The following is a 23,067-nucleotide window of genomic DNA, read 5'->3' on the forward strand; positions in this document are numbered from 1 at the left end:
TTACGACGTGTTGAGTTTAAACAAACAACTACTGTCAACGCTCCAGTCTGAGCTGCCAGTCAGAGTAATTTCTTTGACCAACGGACTCCACCGGGTCCAATGCCAATACAACACACTGAATCACCAAAAGAACAACAAGGGCCAACTGGGCGACACACTGCAAAAGCTATAGCAGCAGACACTCACCAACGGCCTGACATTGACCAATGACCGACTGTCTGCTTGGTTTGTCAGGGCCCTGAGACTGCCATTGGTACACTGCAGGTCTAAGGAGAAAATGCTCAGCCTTAGCGTTGACTGCTTATTTTGTTCATCATATGTTCTGAAGCAGATAAAAAACACCACATGGACACCCTTTCATTAAAGGTGGTCCTTGAAGATTTAGCAAACATGCACATCTTTATTTTTGTGTTTTGTTACAGGTGTGTCCATACAGAGTGTATTGTCCAGGCTGGGGAGGGCAGGGCAGGGTCTGAAGATTACATCTGCGCCACCTGCAGGCCTCAGAAGGAGGAGCCAATCCCACACACTCCACTCGCACGCAGTCCTACCCTGGTCCCTCAACTAAGTCCCACACAGGCACCACCCATAAGCGTTTCACAGCCACCAATTCCAGGTCTCACAGAGGCTCCACCCATCAGTCCAATGGCTCATAGCCCAGTCCACCTCATCCACTCAGAGCCAGCCCATAGTCCTACCAAGACCCCCTGTACGCCATCGCAACAAAGTCTGGCTCTATCTCATGTTGAACCCACAGGGCTCCAACATAGTCCTGCGCCATCCTGCCCTGAACCTACAGAGCTCCAACATTGTCTTGTACAATCCTGCCCTGAACCTTCAGAGCTCCAACATAGTCCTATGCCATCCCTCCCTGAACCCACAGAGCCCCAACATAGTCCTGCACCATCCCACCCTGAACCCACAGAACCCCAACGTAGTCCTGCGCCATCCCACCCTGAACCCACAGAGCTCCAACATAGTCCTGCACCAACCCACCCTGAACCCACAGAGCTCCAACATAGCCCTCCACCATCTCACTCTGAACCCACAGAGGTCCAACACAGTCCTGCACCATCCCACCCTGAACCCACAGAGCCCCAACACAGTCCTGCGCCATCCCACCCTGAACCCACAGAGCTCCAACATAGTCCTGCGCCATCCCACTCTGAACCCACAGAGCTCCAACATAGTCCTGCGCCATCCCACCCTGAACCCACAGAGCTCCAACATAGTCCTGCGCCATCCCACCCTGAACCCACAGAGCTCCAACGTAGTCCTGCGTCATCCCACCCTGAACCCACAGAGCTCCAACGTAGTCCTGCGCCAACCCACCCTGAACCCACAGAGCTCCAACGTAGTCCTGCGCCATCCCACCCTGAACCCACAGAGCTCCAACGTAGTCCTGCACCATCCCACCCTGAACCCACAGAGCTCCAACGTAGTCCTGCGCCATCCCACCCTGAACCCACAGAGCTCCAGCGTAGTCCTGCGCCATCTCATTCTGAACCCGCAGAGCTCCAATGTAGTCCTGCGCCATCTCATCCAGAACCCACAGAATTCCAAAATAGTCCTGCGCCACCTCACTCGGAGCCCACAGAGTTCCAATATAGTCTTGAGCCATCCCACCCTGAACCCACAGAGCTCCAACATGGTCCTGCGCCATCTCACTCTGAACCTGCAGAGCTCCAACATAGTCCTGCGTCATCCCACCCTGAACCCACAGAGCTCCAACATAGTCCTGCACCGTCACACTCTGAACCCACAGAGCTCCAACATAGTCCTGTGCTATCCCACTCTGAACCCACAGAGCTCCAACATAGTCCTGCGCCAGCTCACTCAGAACCCACAGAGCTCCATTATAGTCCTGCATCATCCCACCCTGAATCCACAGATCTCCAATGTAGTCCTGCGCCATCCCACTCTGAACCCACAGAGCTCCAGCATAGTCCTGCACCATCCCACCTTGAACCCACAGAGCTCCAGCATAGTCCTGCACCATCCCACCTTGAACCCACAGAGCTCCAACATAGTCCTGCACTGTCCTGCCCTGAACCCAAAGAGGACCAACAATGTCTTGCGCGATTGCATCCTGAACCCACAGAGCTCCAACACAGTCCTACACCATCCTGCCCTGAATCCAAAGAGCTCCAACGTATTCCTGAGCCATCCCACCCTGAACCCACAGAGCTCCAACATACTCCTGCGCCATCCCACCCTGAACCCACAGAGCTCCAACGTATTCCTGAGCCATCCCACCCTGAACCCACAGAGCTCCAACATACTCCTGCGCCATCCCACCCTGAACCCACAGAGCCCCAACATAGTCATGTGCCATCCAGCCTTGAACCCATAGAGCTCCAACACAGTCCTGCACCATCCGGCCCTGAACCCACAGAGGACCAACAAAGTCTTGCGCCATCTCATTCTGAACCCACAGAGCTCCAGCAAAGTCCTGCACCATCTTACCCTTATTCCCCAGAGCAACAAGAAATTTCTACGCCATCTCATGCTAATGAAAAAGAGCTCCAGCGAAGTCCACCACCATCTCATCTCAGTCCCACAGAGCTCCTTCAAAGTTCACTACAGTCTTACTCTGGTCTAACAGAGCTCCTTCCATCAGTTAGCCCTAATCTCACAGAGCACCAGGAGAGCCACACCCTATCTCAAGTTAGTCCAGCAGAGTTTCAACAAAGCCCCACTGGTGTGACTCCCTTGCAGGCTCAGAAGACTCAGCTCAGTTTTACTTCTTCCAGCTCTACCAAGAATTCCACACAGGATCAGCTTTTGGCCACAGAATCTCAGCAGAGTCCAACACAGGGTAGTCCCATGTCTTGTAGCCATGCACATTCTCCGCACAGCCCACCACCACAGACACCATCCCAAGTAGGGCTTAGTCCTACCCAGGTTCAGCTAGGGCCTGCAGAGCCTGAGCAAAGCCCTTCACCACACAGTCAGGTGCAAGACAACCCTACACAGACACTGTTTGATCGACCATGTGGTCCTGCAAACATCATCATCATACAGCCTCAGCACAGTCCTACGCCACATAGTTCTGCACAAGTTGGCACATCACCTCCACAGAGTCCCACACAGGATGCTGAACATACACTGGACCAGGAGAGCCCTGGATCAAGCAGCCCTGCTGAGCTGCAATGTGCGCCTGCACAGGACATTTCTACACTGGACCAGGAACTCTCAACAGTCTGCCGTAGGCCCACCAAGACAGCAAGGAGACATGCCTTACCAAGGCCCTTTTCAGCTCCATGTAGCCCATCACCATCCTCACTCAGAGCCACACAGTGTAGTCTGTCACAGCCTGCTAGCCCAGTACAGGCTCACTCTACACAGCCTTTTAGGCCTTTGCAGCTAAGCTTACTTCCTTCTCAGCTTGCTGCTCAGTCAAGAGTCACAAAGGAATGCACGCAAACCAGTACTGCAGAGCTGACATCTTTGGAGCATAGCCCAGTGAAGCTGATTCCTAACCTTGATGGCCAAACACTGGAAAGTAGCCCTACCCTTCTTAGCCCCACACCTGACCTATCCACAGTGCCCCCTGATAGCCATAGCACAGATGGCAAACTCCCAAACCAGTGTGGTCCTGTTCAGAGTAGCGTGCCTAGCCCCCATCACGGTCCTGCCATGTCCACACCAGAAAGCCTTGTTCACCTTAGCACTTCAGTGGAACACAGTAGCCTAACTTGCTCACCTTGTGCTGATGAAATGGAGGAAATTCCCCTCCCAGCTAGCTACAGTCATCAGAGTCCTTCTTGTGACAGCCCATCACGCTGCACAGAAGCTATTGAAGGTAAAACCAGCCCCACACATATCCAAAATAGCTCAGCTAGTGCTAGCCCCAAACATGCCAGTCGGATGCCTATGAGCCCTGCCAGCTCTATTCAGGCCTGTTCTAGCCCCATGGCAGTGGAGACTATCCCTGCCCACGTCAGCCCTGTAGCTACAGAGACTAGCCTCTCAACACAACCACCTAGCCCTGTAACGCTGCCAGCGCAACCAATTGGCCCCTTGGCACTACCTGTCAGATCTGCAAAGCAACCAGCTAGCCCACCAGCAGTACTGGCTAGATCGGTCCATCCCATCTCATATCAGGATGAAGAGATGGAGGCACAAGTCAACCACCACAGTCATTTAATTCACTCAGAAACTAGTCCTGGCCACCCAACCCCTATTCTGGACAATAGAATTCATAGAAGCCCTTCTCATGTTAGCCCAGTCCACACAGAAACTAGCAGTGGGTACAGTCTGATGGGCTCCATGGATGTTCCAGAGAGAACCAGTGCCGCTGTTTGTAGTTTTGTAGAGACTCAGGCAAGTCCCACACTTCCTGGTCAGTCTGATCCCTCACATGTCCCGACCACCTGCAATTCTTCTCCATCTGCAGTCCAGACGGGCCCCCTGCCATCTCCAACTAGCTTTAGTCCTCCACACTGTCGGTCAGCTGATACTAGCCCGGCTAGTAGCTCTATCAGCCACAGTCTGAGCCATAGTGGCCAGACAAATTCCCCGTCTGCTAGCATAACTGATGTCAGCCACAGTCCACCTAGGTCTAGTCCTGCTGGTCAAGCTAGTCCTGTTCACAAACAAAGCACCTCTTGTAGTGCCCACTCAGGCCCAGTCCAAAGACAGACTCCCTCATTAGCTAGCATGGCATACAGTAGCCCTGCACATTCTGCTGTTGCTTGTGTTAGCCCACCTTACAGTCCAGCTCAGGCCAGTGAAGAGTATCGTAACCCCAGAGGTAGCCCCCATTATACCCCAGCTTCCGACACTGGAACCAGTTCTGGCCTAACTGTGGCACAGCTAAGCCCCACTTTGGCTAGTTCAAGACTTGATGTGGACATGGGGGCCAGTTCCATAATCCAGAGCTGTGTTCTTCCCACTGTGGTTCAACTCAATTCTGGTCTTGTTAAACCCACAGACAGTATTAGGCAGACAAGCCCAGCACCTGCCAGTTCCCAGTCATATGACTCACCCGCTGTTAGTCCAAACCAGGCTAGTCTGATCCAGGGTAGCCCGTCCCCAGCTAGTCCTCTCCCTACTCCCAAAAAGTCTGTTGTTGAAAGCCAAGAAAACACTGCATCGGCAAGCCCCTTGTATCAAAGACCAGCGACCCCTGTTGATGCTACTTCCACTTTGGCTAGTCAGAGCCATGCTAGCCTTGTCCATTCTAGTCCCACTCAGGATAACACTGTGATGCCTAGTACTAGCCACATTAGTAAAATACCCGCTAGTTCCCCACTCTCTGCCCGCTCACAGAGTAGCCCGCCTCATGCTCCACAAGCTCAAGCTAGCTCTGTGCACAGTAGCCCAGTTGCTGGTCCTGTTTGCAGCCCCCTGCAATCAGGTGATACGCAAGTTAATCCTAGACCTACCAGCTCTATGCAGCCAGAGGCTAGTCCCAGTCCTGGACCTGATAGACCTTTTAGTTGTGAGGCTAGCCCTGGTCCTGTTTCAGTTAGACCTGTTCTTGCCATCCCTGGGCAGTCTGAAACCAGCCCAAGTTTTGGTCCTACAAGCCCTGTGCAGCCTGATGCTGGTCCTGGTCCTGGATGCCACTCTGTTTCCAGTCCTCAGCAACACACGACAGAAACGGAGTCTGCAGCCACAGTGGGTGAGTATCAGGGAGACATCTATATTTACTATTAAAAATATGATATATTTAGCAGTGACAGTGGAAAGTTAGTAATAAAACAGTTACACTGCATTTCCACTGCATGGTACGGTACAGCTCTGTTACACTATGTACACTAAGTGCACTATGCTGTGCACATTGGACAACCACATAGAGAGAAGAAGCTGGTACCAAAAGTGAGTGAAGTTGAATCCCGCAGTGAAAATGAGACATCAGTTGCTGCGACTCGAACGTGCAGATTTCATATAGTTTCTGGAACATATTTATTTTTTATTTTTGTTTAATCATTGAGCATATGTAAAGATGGACGGTGCGTTTCCGCTTCCTCCACATTGTTCAAAAACGGAGCCAAATATCTCGCATAGGGCTGCTGCCAGCTTGCTCTAGTGGTGACATTTGGAGCTGCACAGTAGTGATCTCCTTGGTTTCCTCCCACCCATACACCCTCCCAGCCAAGCACAAGTAGCACCATTGATTGTGAGCAAACTGATTGGCACACACAGCTGTCAGTCATCATGTCAAGCAAGCTGCGAGCGTTTAGACACACAGAGCCGGACTGGCGAGTTGATCCGAGGTGCCCAATTTTCCACCTCGTAGGGTAGACATATTAGTGCAACCCTTTTTAGTTTAAAAGACCGAGGTGCCCTTCTGCCACGGGAGGGGCTGTTGATGACTTGTGGGAGGAGCTGTTGATGACGCCACACGTGCGAGCCACTGGCAGTGGATAAACAGGAAACAGCTGATAGCAGGAATTAGCGAGCAGCTGGTAGCAAGAGGGAAACACAAACCTGACAGACACTGTAAAGATGAGCAATTTGGGAGACAAGGAATTGCGTGCCCTCCTTGTCCTCGCAAACAAAGATGACAGGGACGGTGAAGAACTGGGCCAACTTACAAGAGAATCGCCGAAGGACTGACTAGCTTCCCTCGGAGTGCGTCACACGCTGAGCTACACGTTCTGTTACTTGCTCACGCCCCCCATTGCCCCGAAAAAGGCACATTCTGTATAAACAAAAGTAGGTAGGCGGCATTTTGCTGCACTCCCCGATTTTGTTTTTATACTGCCAATGCTGAAAAAACACTGATTGGGCTTTCCTGCAAATTTGCACAACTCCTATTTAAAAAGGGCTTTTGTGTCTGTTTCTTTCTCATGAACACACTATCTCAAGAACACCTTGAGAGAATTTCTTCAAATTAGGCACAAACGTCCACTTGGAGTCAACGATGGACTGATCAGAATTTGGTGTCAAAGTGACCTCACAAAACATGTTTTTGTCCATAACTGAAGAATTCATTCACTAATTCTGACCAAACTTGACACAATTGTCTAACGGGATAAAATAATGAAGGTCAAAAGGTCAAAGGTCAGCTTGACTGTGACATCATCATGTTTTAACGTCATATCTCAGGAACAGAAGGGGAGACATTTGGTCAGATACTGAATTGGTGACGCTAATCTTCAAACTGTGCTGATTGTATAGATCTTCTGTGTGTGAAGCATCCATGTTTTCACTGACATGAAACCTGACGGGTTCAGGGAGGCGTACAGCGACGAGGTGGCAGTACGAGTTACTGTGTGTAACGTCTTACTCTTCCTCTAGACATCAGCATGGAGGAGGAGCAGAAGGAGAAGACTGAAGAGAAGGAGGAGGAGGAGATGCTGAGAGTAGTTCCACAGCAGGAGGAGCCTCACCGGACAGTAAAGGAGAGTCCAGAAGAAGAAGAGTCTGTTGAAAGAACGGAGAGAGGAGGAGAACAGGAGCAGGAAGAGGAGAAGGAGGAGGAGGAGGATCGGCACAGCAGCTCAAACTGTCCTCCTGCAGGTAGGAGGCGTCTGCACTGATTCACACCTGTGATGATGTTGAGTTCAGGTACATGATGCTCACCTCTCTCTGTCTCCCTGCAGGGTCTGTCCTGACCGCCTCCCCCCTCCTCCCACAGCCAGCTCCTCCCTCCCCACAACCCACTACACCATACTCTGCCTTACAGCCCTCTTGCTCTCCCTCATCCTCACCTCCTCCCTCCCCCCTTTCCTCACCACCATCTCCTTCTCCTGCCAGAGCTGGCTCTCTGGAGGTGTCTCCTCACAGGACTGCCTTACTCCCCTACACCCTGTCTCCTCCCTCCCCTCCCCTGGAGGACCGCCCCCTGGAAGACAAACCTACCAATCAAGTGGAAGCTGTGACTGGGGAGGCGGAGCAAGAGGACAATTCGCTTCCCTGTCATGTGGCATCAGTAAAAGATGACAGCCAATCACAGAGCCAGTTTGAGCCTGTTGCTGCGGCAACAGAACCCACCAAAGATAAGAACCAATCACATGCTGAGCCTTCAGAGAGAAAAGAAGAGGAGGAGGAGGAGGAGGAGGAGGAGCCTCCTGAACCATTGGAGCCTATAGCAACAGACATGGTAGCCACTCCTGAGGTAGTTGCTGGGCAACAGCCAATGAGGGAGAGGCAGGATGCAGAGGACGAGGAAGAGAGGGAGGAGCAGGGAAAGGGTGTGACTGGTAAGATGGATGAAGAGGAGGTGGAGGAGGCGAGGGAGGGTGCTGAGCAGGACCAGTCGGATGTGGAGGAGGAGGAGCCGGTGAGCCCTGTGCTGGAACTGGACCCCTCTTTGGACATGGAGGTGATGGCGCTGATGACCTCCTCCTCACCTGCCCCCTCTCTCCTGCACCTCCCCTCCCCGAGCCCTCCTCCCGCCTCCCGAAGGGGCATGGGTCGGACTTTAAGGCCTCCTCCCTGCTCCTCCAGGCCCTTGGACGACCTCGCCATCCGTCTGAGGCAGTCCCCCTTCTCCACCGAGGCCTCCCCTGAGACCTCCCCCGCCAGAGCTCCTGTCACCCCGCCTCCCCTTTCCCCACCCTCACCTCCTCTCCGCTACTCTCCCTCGGCCAGCGAGTCTCCACCTCTTTCAAAGGTAAATCTGACCCTAGACAACTGTGATGTCTCCTCCTTGTGTTGTCCTCTTGGTGTTCTCCTTGTCTTTGTGTTGTCCTCCTGGTGTTGTCCACCCTGTGTCCTCCTCCTCCCTTTGTGTTGTCCTCCTGCTAACTGACTTCTCCTGGTGTTGTCCTCCTCCTTGTGTTGTCTTGCTTGTGTTGTCCTCCTCCTCCTTCCAGTGTGTTGTCCTCCTCCCAGTGTGCCCTCCTCCTCCTCCTCCTCCTCCTGCTGACTGACCTCTCCTTGTGTCTTGTCTGTCCCCAGCCTCAGGCTCCTCCCATCACTGTGCTCCCCCTGACTCCTAAAATCGGCATGGGGAAGCCGGCCATCTCCAAGAGGAAGTTCTCCCCGGGCAGAGCCAGGGTCAAACAGGTACATGACCTTTGACCTCTGGGCTGTGTGTGTGGAGCTCAGAGCCTCATGAATCAGCTGATCAATCATTCAGGATGTTTGATCACTTCAGACTCAGCAGCCAACACAGGGAGCTTTGACCTGAGACATGCCTCCAATAACCGATTGATTGATTGATCGATTGATAGTGTGTCTACAGATTGATGAAGCATCTCGTCTTCCAGCCGTGTGTGGGAAACGTTTCTAGTAGAAACTCTTGGTTCTTCTTCTCTCTGATTGGACTGAACCAGCACACACACACACACACACACACACACACACACGCTCTTACGTCCTCAGTCCTCTCAGGGGATGATGGGAAATATCTGTCCTCTGCTTTATCAATCACCACAGGGAAATATGTGTGTGTATGTTTGTGTGTGTGCGCGTGTGTGTGTGTGTGGGAATGTAGAGCATGTGTAGAACAGACGACTGTTCCTCTTCCTCCTCTTCTTCCTCCTCCTCTCCTGTCACTCACTGACGCTGCATCCATTCAGCATGTTTGGCTCACATGAACACACGTGTCATTGCATGAAGCTGTCTGTTTCTCTTTGTCAGTACCTGTGTGTGATGTCATCACAGGTCAGAGCCTGATTTGTTACCATGGAGCACCACTGTCAGCTGTTACTAAGATATGAGCTGGAGAGCTGTTAGTCTGTCTCCAGCTCACAGTTTAAAGGTGCTCTGCTAACTGCTAACAGCTAACTGTGAACAGGAAGCTGGACAGTGACAACACTTCCTGCCGGAGATGAGACAGGTGCTTCAAAATAAAAGCACCAGAGGTTCCTTTATAACAGTACTTTATTGTTACAGGGCTTTGTAGGCCAAATCACTCAGCTGACAGATCTGTGATCAGCTGATATTTACCAGTTTAGCTGTAGTAAACTGACTGGTCACAGTCTGTGTGTCCCAGTAGTGTGTTGTGACTGGTTGCATGTTGTCGTCATGGTAACATTGTCTTATTATTTTTGCCTGATTTTATTTTCTCTGTTTAAGTTTGACTTTTTGATTTGTGGCTGTTGCATTTATGTTACTGCATTTTGTCCTCCTCCTCTGCCTCCTCCTCCTCTACTACCTCCTCCTCCTCTGCCTCCTCCTCCTCTACTACCTCCTCCTCCTCTGCCTCCTCCTCCTCTACTACCTCCTCCTCCTCTGCCTCCTCCTCCTCTACACCCCCCCCCCCAAACTCAGGGTTCGTGGTGGAGTAATCGCAGGGCGGTGAGCCCCCCCTCATCCTCCCAGGATTCCATGGGGGAGGGAGGGTGGGACAGCCCTAAGCCCCGTCCACCGGACTCCCCCCTCTGGAGCATGAGAGTGGTAAAGAAGCGCACCCTAACTCTGTAACTAACAGTGTTTCCTCACACCGCCCCTGTGGGATGTGACCGTGTAGAAACCAAGTGCACCCTAACTGTCAGTCTGCGTGCGTGCGTGCGTGCGTGCGTGCGTGCGTGCGTGCGAGCGTGCGTGCGTGTGTGTGCTGGAGCTAACGGAAGCTTACTAACTGTGTGTCCGTGTGCATCCACCCGTCTGGGCTGTGAGGGTGGTGGTGCTGTGCAGACCTGGCTGCTCACTGGTTATTATGGGCTGTGAGTGTTGTCAGTGGGACCAGCTCTGATAAATGGGTTCTGTCAGACCTGGAGAACCCTGGAAAGTTTGTGAATGGCCTTGAACACATGAAAGTAAACACCAACATGTAGCTACTGACAGCATCCCTAAGTTCAACCTGAAAATAAACCTTCAAGGCCTTGAGAGTCCTTATATTTCAGCTAAGTGAGGGAACCCAGCTGATGTCAGTGATGTCATTGTGCTGTTGCTGTTTCCATGGTGACATATACAGTAACTGTGACATAAGCTGATTTTAAGGTTCTTTTATTTCTTCTTAAAGCCATACATGGGCTGGCACCCCAGTATATCGCTGAACTCCTCTGCCCCTACTCCGACTCCCGACCTCGTAGATCCTCCGAACAATGTCTTTGAACTGTTCCATGACCGAGGCTGGTGGGTAAGGGAGATCGTGCCTTTGCAGTTGCTGCTCCAAAGCTCTGGAGTAGCCTTCCCCTTTTAATCAAATGCTCCCCCTCCATTTCAAGACAAATCTTAAAACGTACATGTTTTCAGTGGCCAGTGATCTTCATATTTTAGCATTTCACCTTATATTTTCTTGTTCGTAATTGTTCTTACCAGTCTTATTCTGTTTTATATTTGTGGACATTTTATATTGCGATATATTTGTGTGTCATTCTTTTATCTTGTACAGCACTTTGGTCAGCTGCGGTTGTTTTTAAATGTGCTTTATAAATAAACTTGATTTGATAAGCCTCGTCAGTAGAACAGTGATGTCATGGTTTATTGGCACTCCCCCTCCTCCTCCCCTCAGGGTCGTGGTTCAGGGTTTCCAGGCAGGAGGAGGTCCAGAGGAGGAGGTATTGGAGGAGGCAGAGGAGGCAGAGGAAGGAGCCGGCTGAAAACCCAGGACTGTCTGACTGTGTCACCTGGAGTAAGAACACACACACACACACACACACAGTTGAATCAACATGGTGTCAGTGGTCAGTGGTCATTAGAGTACTAATAGTAGTAACTCTATTACAACAGTACTTTATTTAAATCTGTTACAGCGGTACTTTTTCACTTTATTATAACAGTACTTTATTTAAATCTATTACAGTAGTACTTTTTCACTTTATTATAACAGTACTTTATTTAAATCTGTTACAGTAGTACTTTTTCACTTTATTATAACAGTACTTTATTTAAATCTATTACAACAGTACTTTTTCACTTTATTATAACAGTACTTTATTTAAATCTGTTACAGTAGTACTTTTTCACTTTATTATAACAGTACTTTATTTAAATCTATTACAATAGTACTTTTTCACTTTATTATAACAGTACTTTATTTAAATCTGTTACAGCAGTACTTTTTCACTTTATTATAACAGTACTTTATTTAAATCTGTTACAGCGGTACTTTTTCACTTTATTATAACAGTACTTTATTTAAATCTGTTACAGTAGTACTTTTTCACTTTATTATAACAGTACTTTATTTAAATCTATTACAATAGTACTTTTTCACTTTATTATAACAGTACTTTATTTAAATCTATTACAGCGATACTTTTTCACTTTATTATAACAGTACTTTATTTAAATCTATTACAGCGATACTTTTTCACTTTATTATAACAGTACTTTATTTAAATCTATTACAGTAGTACTTTTTCACTTTATTATAACAGTACTTTATTTAAATCTATTACAGCGGTACTTTTTCACTTTATTATAACAGTACTTTATTTAAATCTATTACAATAGTACTTTTTCACTTTATTATAACAGTACTTTATTTAAATCTGTTACAATAGTACTTTTTCACTTTATTATAACAGTACTTTATTTAAATCTGTTACAATAGTACTTTTTCACTTTATTATAACAATACTTTATTTAACTTTATTGTAACAGTACTTTATTTAACTGTATTATAACAGTAACAATACTCTGTTATATAACAGTAGCTACTTGACTGACTGATGATCAGCTGATACAGAGGATGCTGATGACTGTTGTCTCTCTGTCAGAGTGTGTATGTGGAGCCGTTCCAGCCGAAGGAGGAGGAGGAGAACTCGATGCACAACACAGTGGTGATGTTCTCCACCTCCGACCACTTCACCCTCAAGCAGGTACTCTGTCACCTGGACTCGGCAGAGTCCCATCAGAAATCATTCAGGTGTAGTGTCAGTAAGACACCTGAGATACAGCACCAGCACCACAGTCAGTGTAATGTGGGGAATCCTCTTCTGGCCCTTTAAGATGAGAAACTGAAATGATCCTCGTGACTTTTCATGGAGTGCTTCATCAGGTCAAACTTCTTATGATTTCCCACCAAACACCTGCAGAGCTGATGTCACTCTCATGTGTGTGTGCAGGACATGTGTGTGGTGTGTGGCAGTTTTGGTCAGGGGGCTGAAGGCAGACTGTTGGCCTGTTCTCAGTGTGGGCAGTGTTACCATCCCTACTGTGTCAACGTCAAGGTTAGTACTCTCTCTCACTCTCTCTCACTCTCTCACACACACACACACACACACACACACACACACACACACACAGTGTGTATCTATTTCTGTTAAAGCTCCAGTGTGTCAGATTTAAGTGAATCTAATCTAATGGTCGCGTTCTGGTTCCCTCAGCATGAGTCATTTATATCTACACAGGGAGCAGGTCCTCGTCTGCAGAGATCACCAGGTTGCTCCGCCATGTTTCTACAGTAGCCTAGAGCAGACAAACTAAACACCGGCTCTGCACAGGGACATTCATGTGTTCACATTCATGTCAGCGTAGTTAGCAGCCCCTCTGTGACGAGCAGCGTCAGGAAAACACTGATTTCTTTTTTAAACCTGACGTGTGTTTGTTTAGAGTGTTTCCTGGTGTCAATCAGCTGCTGTGTGTGTGTTTCTGAGAGGACGAGACCTCTGAGGATAATTCAGCTCCTCAACAATCAACACTGAAGGAATTCTGACCAGGAGAAGTTTCAGATGGTTGTAATCTGTAATCTGTAATCTGTAATCCTCACTGATAGACACCTGAATCCTCCTGAACCTGACACACTGAACCTTTATTCAGTTCTAACCACCGTCTGTTCTCTTTATGGACTCTGGTACACACAAACACCCATTAACCTGGTAATCTGATTATCCTCTCTGTAATCTGATTATCCTCTCTGTAACCTGGTTATCCTGTCTGTAATCTGATTATCCTCTCTGTAATCTGATTATCCTCTCTGTAACGTGGTTATTATCTCTCTAGCCTGATTACACTCTTCTGTAATGTGATTACTTTGCTGCAATCTGATTACTTTCTGCTGTATTTTGAATACTCTGTTCTAATCTGATTACTCTGTTGAAATGTGATTACTCCACTGTCATGTTTTCTCTCTGCTGCAATATGATTACTGTTTCTGTGATCTGATGGTTCTCTCTGTAATCTGATCACTCTGTAAACTGATTACTCACTGTTGTAATCTGATTACTCTGTCTGTGTCGTGTCCAGATTACAAGGGTCATCCTGACCAAAGGGTGGCGCTGTCTGGAGTGTACTGTGTGTGAGGCGTGTGGCGAGGCCAGCGACCCCGGGCGACTGTTGCTATGTGACGACTGTGACATCAGCTACCACACCTACTGCCTGGACCCGCCCCTTCATACAGTCCCTAAAGGAGCCTGGAAGTGCAAGTGGTGGGTCCACCTGTCAATCACCTGTGTGTGTGTGTGTGTGTGTGTGAGATACACTGGTGCCACCGTCTCGTCAGATAACATCTTCAACTATAATCTGAACTTTCTTGATGTTGCATCAGAACATTTATGTCATGCTGCTGTTCCAGCAATAGACGTCGTCTGTTTAATTCTTGTGAGTGCGATATTTCAGGAGTGTGTGTGTGTGTGTGTGTGTGGGTGTCCTCCTCAGGTGTGTGTGGTGTGTCCAGTGTGGGTCCTCCTCCCCTGGGCTGCACTCTGATTGGCAGAATAACTACAGTCGCTGTGGACCGTGTGCCAGTCTGAGCTGCTGTCCTCTCTGTCAGAGACAGTACACACAGGACGAACTGATACTGCAGTGTCAGCAGTGTGACAGGTAACGGCCCACACACACACACACACACACACACACACACACGACTGTAAACCTTCACCAGACCAACAGGGCTGAAACCAGGCACTGTTTGTACATGTACCTGTGTGCAGGTGGGTCCACGCTGTGTGTCAGGGTCTGAACACTGAAGATGAGGTGGAGGTTGCTGCTGACGAAGGCTTCGACTGCTCGCTGTGTCGAACACACGGCCGCAGCTCCTACGGTAAACACACACACACACACACACACACACACACAGTCCATGAGGTCTGAGCAGCTGATTCGGGCAGTACATTATTAGATCCAGTGTTTACACACCACCTCTTTATACTGGCTACGTCACTGAGCTCCATCTGATCCAGGAACTGTGTGTGTTCCTCTGATGATAACACTGCTGTGTGTGTGTGTGTGTGTGTGTGTGTGTGTGTGTGTGTTCGTTCCAGGTCGGTCTGACAGTTTTGATTCTCCCTACATGGCTCAGATCATCTCCAGGATCAGAGAACCTGGTCAGTGTGACTCTGTAACATGACCTGTTGAAGCTGTCAGCTGGTCACAGCTGTGGCTCCACCCATTTTGTTTTCAGGCTGTTCCTCCATCTGTTTGTCTCATGAACACAGTGTCTCAAAAACACCTTGAGGGGATTTCTTTAAGTTTGGCACAAACATCCACTTAGACTTAAGAAGAACTAATGAAGGTATGATTGTTATGATGATGTGTTAATGTGATCAGTGTGTGTGTGTGTGTGTGTGTGTGTGTGTGTGTGTGTGTGTGTGTGTGTGTGTGTGTGTGCAGAGACAAAGACGTACACTCAGGATGGAGTGTGTCTGACAGAGTCGGGACTCTCTCACCTGCAGTCTCTGGTTGAACCTCTGACGTCACCGCGCAGGTACCGCAGGTGAACCTCCTCCTCCTCCTCCTCCTCCTCCTCCTCCTCCTCCTCCTCCTCTCTTTGCTTTAATGGTGTGAGCTGTTTCCGTGCTGAGTCATCACGCTGATCAGCTGTTTCCTGTCTGCAGGTGTAAGCCCAAACTGAAGCTGAGGATCATCAACCAGAACAGTGTGTCTGTCCTGCAGACTCCACCTGACCCCCCCACTGAGCAGGACCCGTGCAGAGGTCAGAGGTCAAACACACTCATGGCTGGCTGTCTGTGTTTGTGACGACCCCATAACCCTAAGCCCCGCCTCCTTCTGTCCTGCAGGTGACGTGGAGAGTGAGATGAAATCTGACTCCAGCCCTGAGCGAGACCACGCCCATGACGATGATGTTACCAAGGAGCCTGAGGTTACCGATGGCAACAAGAAGAGGAAAAGGAAACCCTACAGGCCTGGTGAGGAGGGGCAGGGACAGGAAACAGGAAGCAGATTTCAATTAAATCGCCATGGAAATGTCTATAGAGGCTACAAAGACACATGTTCATGTGATCAGTTGAGACGTAAAGTGTCACACTCGTGTCTCTCCACCTGTCTCTCCCTCCACCTGTCTCCACCTGTCTCTGCCTCCACCTGTCTCTGTCTCCCCCTGTCTCCACCTGTCTCTCCCTCCACCTGTCTCTGTCTCCACCTGGCTCTCCCTCCACCTGTCTCTGTCTCCCCCTGTCTCTCCCTCCACCTGTCTCTGTCTCCCCCTGTCTCCACCTGTCTCTCCCTCCACCTGTCTCTGCCTCCACCTGTCTCCACCTGTCTCTGCCTCCACCTGTCTCTGTCTCCCCCTGTCTCTCCCTCCACCTGTCTCCCCCTGTCTCTCCCTCCACCTGTCTCCACCTGTCTCTGTCTCCACCTGTCTCTCCCTCCACCTGTCTCCACCTGTCTGTCAGGTATCGGGGGGTTCATGGTGCGGCAGCGTGGAGGGAGAGCCGGTCCGAGCAGAATCAAACTGTGCAGGAAAGATTCATCAGAGATGCTGCCGGGTCGAGATGAAGGTGAGACAGACCTCACCTGTCCCTGTCACCAGTGAACACTTCACCATGATTATTATTATGGGCTGTCACATACAAGGCCTTTTGTTGGCAGAGGTTTCCATGGAGACAGTGCCCCCTGCTGACCAGACGACGGAGAAGGTGAAGAAGAGGTACAGGAAGAAGAAGACGAAGCTGGAGGAGGAGTTCCCTTCCTATCTCCAGGTAACACACACACACACACACACACACAGAGCACGCTCGGTAGATCCCAGCCTTCTGATTGGCTCGCTCTTCCTGTCCAGGAGGCATTTTTTGGTCGGGATCTTCTGGACCGAAGCCGGCAGGTGGACAGAAAGCCAGGGCCAGAGACACCAGGTGCCAGCCAATCAGGAGCCGCGGCAGGTGACGTGAAAGGCCGCGCCCCCTCAGGCCTGCCACTCGGCGCCATGGCAACCAATGCCATCAAGAAGCAGGGAACACTGCGTGAGTTTTTTCTGTATTTCCCATTTCCTAAATCATTTTCACGGCGCTTCATATTTCATTTGTGTTTGACTTACACTGTGTGTGTGTGTGTGTGTGTGTTATCATGGTGTGTGTGTGTGATCATCCAGCCATGTCGGAGGACGCTCTGTTGGATCTGTCTGATGTTCTCAACACTGATCCTCACATACTGGCCACAGGACACACAGGTACACACACGTACACACACGCGCACACACACACACACACACACACACACACACACACACACAGAGCGAGCTGACTGGTTACCATTACCCACCCACCATCCCTTCACCAGTGTGTGTTCTCAGAGACAGTTTGTCTTTATTGAGACAACACCCTCCACAGAGGGAGCAGCGTCACCGCAGTGACACCAACGAAGAAGAGTGTTGTGTCTGACAGGCTTCCTTTGTTCACAGGATAATTGTGTGTAATTGTTTTCAGGTCAGAGTCAGGTGGAGCGCTCCCTCTCTCCGTTTGGTAAGACTCCACAGGAAGTCCTCCTCCTCCTCCTGCTCCTCCTCCTCCTCCTCCTCTTCCTCCTCCTGCTCCTCCTCCTCCTCCTTCTTGTTCTGACGCTGTGTTCACACTACTAGCGTGGCAGCAACAGGCTACGAGTCATATCCAGTGAAGCTACAAACTGTTGCCCGACTCTTTTCGCTGCGGACGAGTGCAGCGAGCTACAAATCACAGCTGGCTCAACTTTTTCAGCGCTTCAAAGACACAGTGAAGTGTCAGCCAATCATATGTGTTTGTTTCTAGCGTTGGTGCCGTGTTATTTAGCCTCGTTAGCTGGCGCTATGCTAGCTTTGTATCCCTTGTGGTGCACACGGAATGACGTTACCGTCCACCTCTACCAACACTGATATTTTTCCTTATTGTGATGTCATTTCCTGGAGTCTCTTCACACGCTTCATTTCCCTCAAATCTGTACAAGCTGAGCTAAAAGCTTATGAAAGTCAATAATTCATAATCATTGATTAAAGTATTAAAATAATAGAAAACTCTGGCGTTTTGTGTCCGTCAGATTTTACAAAATAAAAACACGTTGATCCAAAAGAAAACAAAATATTTAACGTTCCATAAGTTAACTGAAGTTCGTACATTATTTAGATTTTGAGAGTGAGAGTGACTACATGTAACGTACTGCAGTGACATCACTGTGAGCGTACAGCATGATGTCACAGAGGACAGACGCCTGGCGTTCTGCTGCTAACAGACTGTCACAGTTGTTATGGTTCATATTTTAGAACCATTTAAACAGGTTGATTGAAACAACGATCTCCTGCAGCCGTCCACAGGAGGTCTGTTCTGTGGGTTAAAATGGGGCTCAGACATTGATCACAGGTATAGATATTACGGCTGACCAGATACAAACTTAAGATGGTGTTCAGTTGAGGTGCTTTGTGGCAGGTAGCAGACACACAAGACCGTGATGACGTAACTGTGTTAACGAGGGCTTCAGCAACACTTCAGCAGCAACTCGGTGGTAATGAAGCCGGTCACGCTTCTGGGTTGTTGCTCATAGTGTGAACACAGCATGTAGTACTGTGAATGAGACTCTCCTTCTTCTTCTTCTTCTTCTTCTTCTTCTTCTTCTCCTGTAGATAACACCGACTGCTGCTGCTGCTGCTGCTGCTTCTTCTCCTGCAGCTTCCTGTTCACCACCTGTCTGTCTGTCTCTTCTTTAGTTCAGGTCATCATTTAATCTGTCCGTCTCTCTCCCTGTCTGTCTCTCAGCCGGTCTTGACATCAGCTCCATGGCGGACGACCTGACAGGAAGTGGTGGGCGTGGCCAGAGGGTGGTGCAGGAGGAACCTCTGGACGCCATATTGAGTCCTGAGCTTGACAAGATGGTCACTGACGGTGAGTTTAGATTTTAAAGTCTGTCCATCCCTGCCCTCCTGGACCACTGAGCCGGTGAGGCGTGTGTTTTTGTCTGTGCAGGGCTCCAGACTGTGACCATTTGGTTAAATTTTTGCAACCATGGAGCACCAGCGTAACTTCCAAATATTTTTGATATAAACACTGGAGATCTGTTAGTTAGTGCCCTGCTCACAGCGAATAACGATGCCGCTGTGTCAGTGAAACTTAACGCTAACTGTTGACCAGAGGTTCTGCTTTGATTTATTTTAACAGTGCTTTATTTGGCTCTGTTATATAACAGTAACAACTGTATTTAACGTCATGGTAACTTTAGTTCATTCAGTATTTGAGTAGTGGACAGTAGTCTAGAGGAGATTTGATTGGAGATATGTATTGTGTATGCCGCTACATGTAGGTGTTGTGATATTATCTGTAGACTGCCCAGCCTTAGTTTGACACTATAAACTGTGACTCATCAGAAATATGTTTTTCTCCAGGTGCCATCCTCAGCAAACTGTACAAGATCCCAGGTGAGACTCACTCAGGACACATTATCACTGCTGTGTGACGACGGACTCCCCTTTATCCCTGATGTCAAACCTTCCTCCATGTTTACCAGCTGTCTTCATCACTGCAAGACTGCAACTACAGTCTCTGTTTGTCCAGCGTGCAACACATTCAGCTGATCTTTCACATTAAAAGTCTCCCAGCCTGCCTGTTATTGGTTGGCTTTTAATGTGAAAACTCTGCAGCTTCACATGGATGACGACTGTAGAACCTGATTGGTTATACTGAGTTAGTGTGTGTGAGCAGCTCAGAGTGTTCATGCTGCATCTTGTCAGTATTTAGCAGCTGGTTATTCAGATAGTGACATATCTCAGATCAGCCTGTGTTCATGATGTTAATGAATGTGTGTGTGTGTGTGTGTGTGTGCAGAGCTGGAGGGGAAGGACGTGGAGGAGGTGTTCACTGCTGTTCTCAGTCCAAGCAGCAGCAACAACCAACAGCCAGAGCAGAGCCAACAAACACACACTGCTGCTGCGAGCAAGACACACACACACAATGCAGGTATACACACACACACACACACACACACACAAACCATTACAAGACACGCTCGTGATGAGTTAAGCAGCTGTAAAACTTTAATTTCCTAGAAATTCCTCACAATACACGTCTCACATATGTTTTGTTATTTAATACATTTTATTGTGAAGCAGCCAAAACAGGAAGTGTTGGGTTTTCATGTGCAGTGACTGAACAGGAATCCACACCATCTGAAAGCAAACAGGAAAAGGTGAAACAAGGCAGATGTCTGAACACAGGAGGGAAACTGAACTTCACACCACAGAGATTCAACTCAAAGCTACAAAAGTTCTGAACACACAGACTTTGCTCTCTTTGCTGCTGCACATGTAGACGTGTACACCTAGACGCCACGTTGACTGCATGATCCCATTGCAGCGATACACCAGCAGTGCTGCCATATTGGCGAGGTCAGACATGCCTGTAAACAAATTCAAGTAAACAGGGGAGCTGCAGTTTCTTTGTGTAGGATTTAACCTCTTGCACTCCACCCCCATTTTGTAGCAAAAACGCCTAAAATGACATACCCAAAATAAAATGACTGCAGCCTCTGAACCGCTCTGACTACATGCATACATGAGGTCTTGCCAGAAAGAAAACTCTCTGTATTTTCTTGTGAACACTCTAGGTGATACAGAGACAGAGTAATGGGCCTCTGAAGTCAGTAAAAAATTGAAGATTTTGCCTAAAATAAAATAAAAAATGTGTTTCAGGATGAATAACTGTCTGTGGCTTCATCTGAGCAGGTAAATGACACTGTGGGGCTGTAGGCACACTATCAATGTTGCTGCTCTATTACGAGATAGAAATATTTCTGGGGACAAGAGTTGAGAAAAGTTGAACATTTTCTACAAAAAAAGTTGAAATATTCCAAGGAAAGAAATGTCAAAATGTTTCAGAGAGAAACAAGAATAAAAGTTTTCATACATCAAGACAAAAATAAAGTCACAGTATTTTGTGGAAAAAGATCGAGTGATGTCGAATACGAGAAAAAAGTTGGAACATTTCAAGAAAAAAAAGTCGAGTATATTTTTTTATATTTTTTCACCCAGAAGCGACACTGGAAATAAAACCCGGATAAATTACCACCTGCCAGTCACCTGCGATCAATAAACAGATCTGATCCCATTGATTGATTTTCAGTCGGTGTGTTTAAGACGAGGAGACGAGTCGTGTGTGACTGAGACAAACTGAAGCAGCAGAAGTGAAGAGATGAAAGATTGTCATCACAGACTGATCATTAAATCTGCGTCTCTCAGCAGCTGCCGTGTTTCCTCGTCTTCCGCTGATGAACGGCCTGATGGGAGCTGCTCCTCACTTTCCTAACACTCCCATGATGCCCAGCGGCGCTCAGAGTCCTGCAGGCTTCAGGATGCCCCCTCCTGAGAGCCCCGCCCCTGCTCCGCTGCAAGGCACCGCCCTGGGGCTGGGCTCAGCCAGTCGGGCGCCAGCGGCAGAGGGCGAGCAGGACGTGATGTCGACAGCTCAGAGAGGCATGTTGAAGTGGGAGAAAGAAGAAACTCTGGGAGAGATGGCCACAGTTGCTCCTGTCCTCTACTGTAACACCAACTTCCCCCAGCTGAGAGAGCAGTACCCTGGTACACACACACACACACACACATACACACACACATACACACATACACATATACGGTGTGATCATGAAGCTTCTCAGAAGGTGTTTCTGGAACAATATAAGAATATTCATGATAATAACACAGCAGTTTGAAGAGTCAGCTACTTAACTGTGTGTGTGTGTGTGTGTGTGTGTGTGTGTGTGTGTGTGTGTGCATGTGCGTGTGTGTGTGTGTGTGTGTCAGACTGGTCCACCAGAGTGAAGCAGATCGCCAAGCTGTGGAGGAAGGCCAGCTCTCAGGACAGAGCTCCATTCGTGGTGAGTTTCCTGCAGCTGTTAGATTATGTCAGAGAGCGACGCAGTGAATTTAAGGTGCCAGTCGTCCAACCTTTGCCCTCCGGAGGGCTGACAAATAAATGACACGAAAATGCAAAATACTCACCTGCAGATATTTCACATCAAATCCAGGGATGCACAACATTTATTAAGCCGATGAATGATAGGGTATCTTATCACAATCAGCCATAAGAAGCAGGTGAGTATCGCCATCAGATCAGCGGTTCGATGCCCGGCTCCTTCAGCTGCATGTCAAGGTATCATCGGGCAAGATACTGAAGCCTAAACTGCTCCTGATGGCTGCTCCATCAGTGTGTGCGTGCATGTGCGTGAGAATGTTTACCTGAGTAGCAGGTGGCACCTTGAACGGTAGCCTCAGTCACCAGTGTGTGAATGTGTGTGTGTGAAAGGGTGAATGTGATGTAATGTTAGAGGGCTTTCAGTGGTTGGAGGACCAGAAAGGTGCCATACAACAAGAAGTCCATTTATTGTTCTGGTCATTCTATGTTCGCTCTTTGAATACGATACGATCTGGTACATATGTCAATATATTTTAAAGCAACATACAAATTTAGACAAAACCATTTGTATCAATACAGGGTCAAGTTGCATCACATAACACACACCTTTGCTCATCCCTCCACGCTCACAGCTCCGCCCCCTCACTCACTCACAGGTTCTCCATCAACACTCAGAGACACAGAGCTGCTCCTCTGTTTAATGTCTGTTCATTAGTCGACAGTGAGACATCGGTCTATATGTTGGACAAGCTACGCTACATCAACATCAGTCTGTGAGATGAACGAAGTTACCGCAGTAGCACACGCACAAGTACTGTGGGCCTTTTCCTCTGGAACTTTAATTGTGTCCAGTCAAGCCATGCTGCGCCCATTTGTGTTCGTTTAGACGCCCGGTGCCACGCCAAGCTGCGCACCTACTCCTTCTCTGGTGCAGGTCCAAAACCTGGGCCTCCCGCACTCAAACGGGTAGCGGTGGCGTCTAGCCAACCACAGCTAACACCTACCCACCCCGTTTCTCCCCCTCAAACATGGCGTGTGTGATGTGAGACTCTCCTCCCCTCTGTCTGCAGGAGACGGGAATTAAAATTATAATAAAGTTTCTTATATTATTACAGAATTAGCAAAACTTTATTAACGGCTTTTCTTCAAGTAAAATAGGTTTAATGATATGGCA

General features: G+C 48.7%; 1 protein-coding gene across 9 annotated transcripts in view; it reads left to right on the forward strand.

Moving 5' to 3' along the window:
• LOC125881947 (histone-lysine N-methyltransferase 2C-like) overlaps positions 1–23,067 on the forward strand; it is an 89,156-nt gene that overhangs the window by 27,036 nt on the left and 39,053 nt on the right. For 3 of the 9 annotated variants that reach the window (XM_049565420.1, XM_049565423.1, XM_049565421.1), the window contains exons 13-37: positions 423–5,629; positions 7,252–7,473; positions 7,557–8,569; positions 8,857–8,964; positions 10,174–10,299; positions 11,360–11,479; positions 12,570–12,671; positions 12,918–13,022; positions 14,038–14,219; positions 14,449–14,613; positions 14,724–14,833; positions 15,054–15,116; positions 15,403–15,505; positions 15,627–15,724; positions 15,810–15,938; positions 16,425–16,529; positions 16,621–16,730; positions 16,811–16,991; positions 17,120–17,197; positions 17,454–17,489; positions 18,750–18,875; positions 19,373–19,405; positions 19,812–19,943; positions 21,221–21,559; positions 21,782–21,855. In XM_049565420.1, coding sequence (XP_049421377.1) covers positions 423–5,629; positions 7,252–7,473; positions 7,557–8,569; positions 8,857–8,964; positions 10,174–10,299; positions 11,360–11,479; positions 12,570–12,671; positions 12,918–13,022; positions 14,038–14,219; positions 14,449–14,613; positions 14,724–14,833; positions 15,054–15,116; positions 15,403–15,505; positions 15,627–15,724; positions 15,810–15,938; positions 16,425–16,529; positions 16,621–16,730; positions 16,811–16,991; positions 17,120–17,197; positions 17,454–17,489; positions 18,750–18,875; positions 19,373–19,405; positions 19,812–19,943; positions 21,221–21,559; positions 21,782–21,855 — 9,067 coding nt within the window. The remainder of the gene's footprint in view (positions 1–422; positions 5,630–7,251; positions 7,474–7,556; positions 8,570–8,856; positions 8,965–10,173; positions 10,300–11,359; positions 11,480–12,569; positions 12,672–12,917; positions 13,023–14,037; positions 14,220–14,448; positions 14,614–14,723; positions 14,834–15,053; positions 15,117–15,402; positions 15,506–15,626; positions 15,725–15,809; positions 15,939–16,424; positions 16,530–16,620; positions 16,731–16,810; positions 16,992–17,119; positions 17,198–17,453; positions 17,490–18,749; positions 18,876–19,372; positions 19,406–19,811; positions 19,944–21,220; positions 21,560–21,781; positions 21,856–23,067) is intronic. The other 6 variants (XM_049565424.1, XM_049565428.1, XM_049565422.1 and 3 more) reach the window with 5 other exon arrangements.

Source organism: Epinephelus fuscoguttatus, linkage group LG21 (assembly GCF_011397635.1).
Source record: "Epinephelus fuscoguttatus linkage group LG21, E.fuscoguttatus.final_Chr_v1".
NCBI classification, from domain to species: domain Eukaryota; kingdom Metazoa; phylum Chordata; class Actinopteri; order Perciformes; family Serranidae; genus Epinephelus; species Epinephelus fuscoguttatus.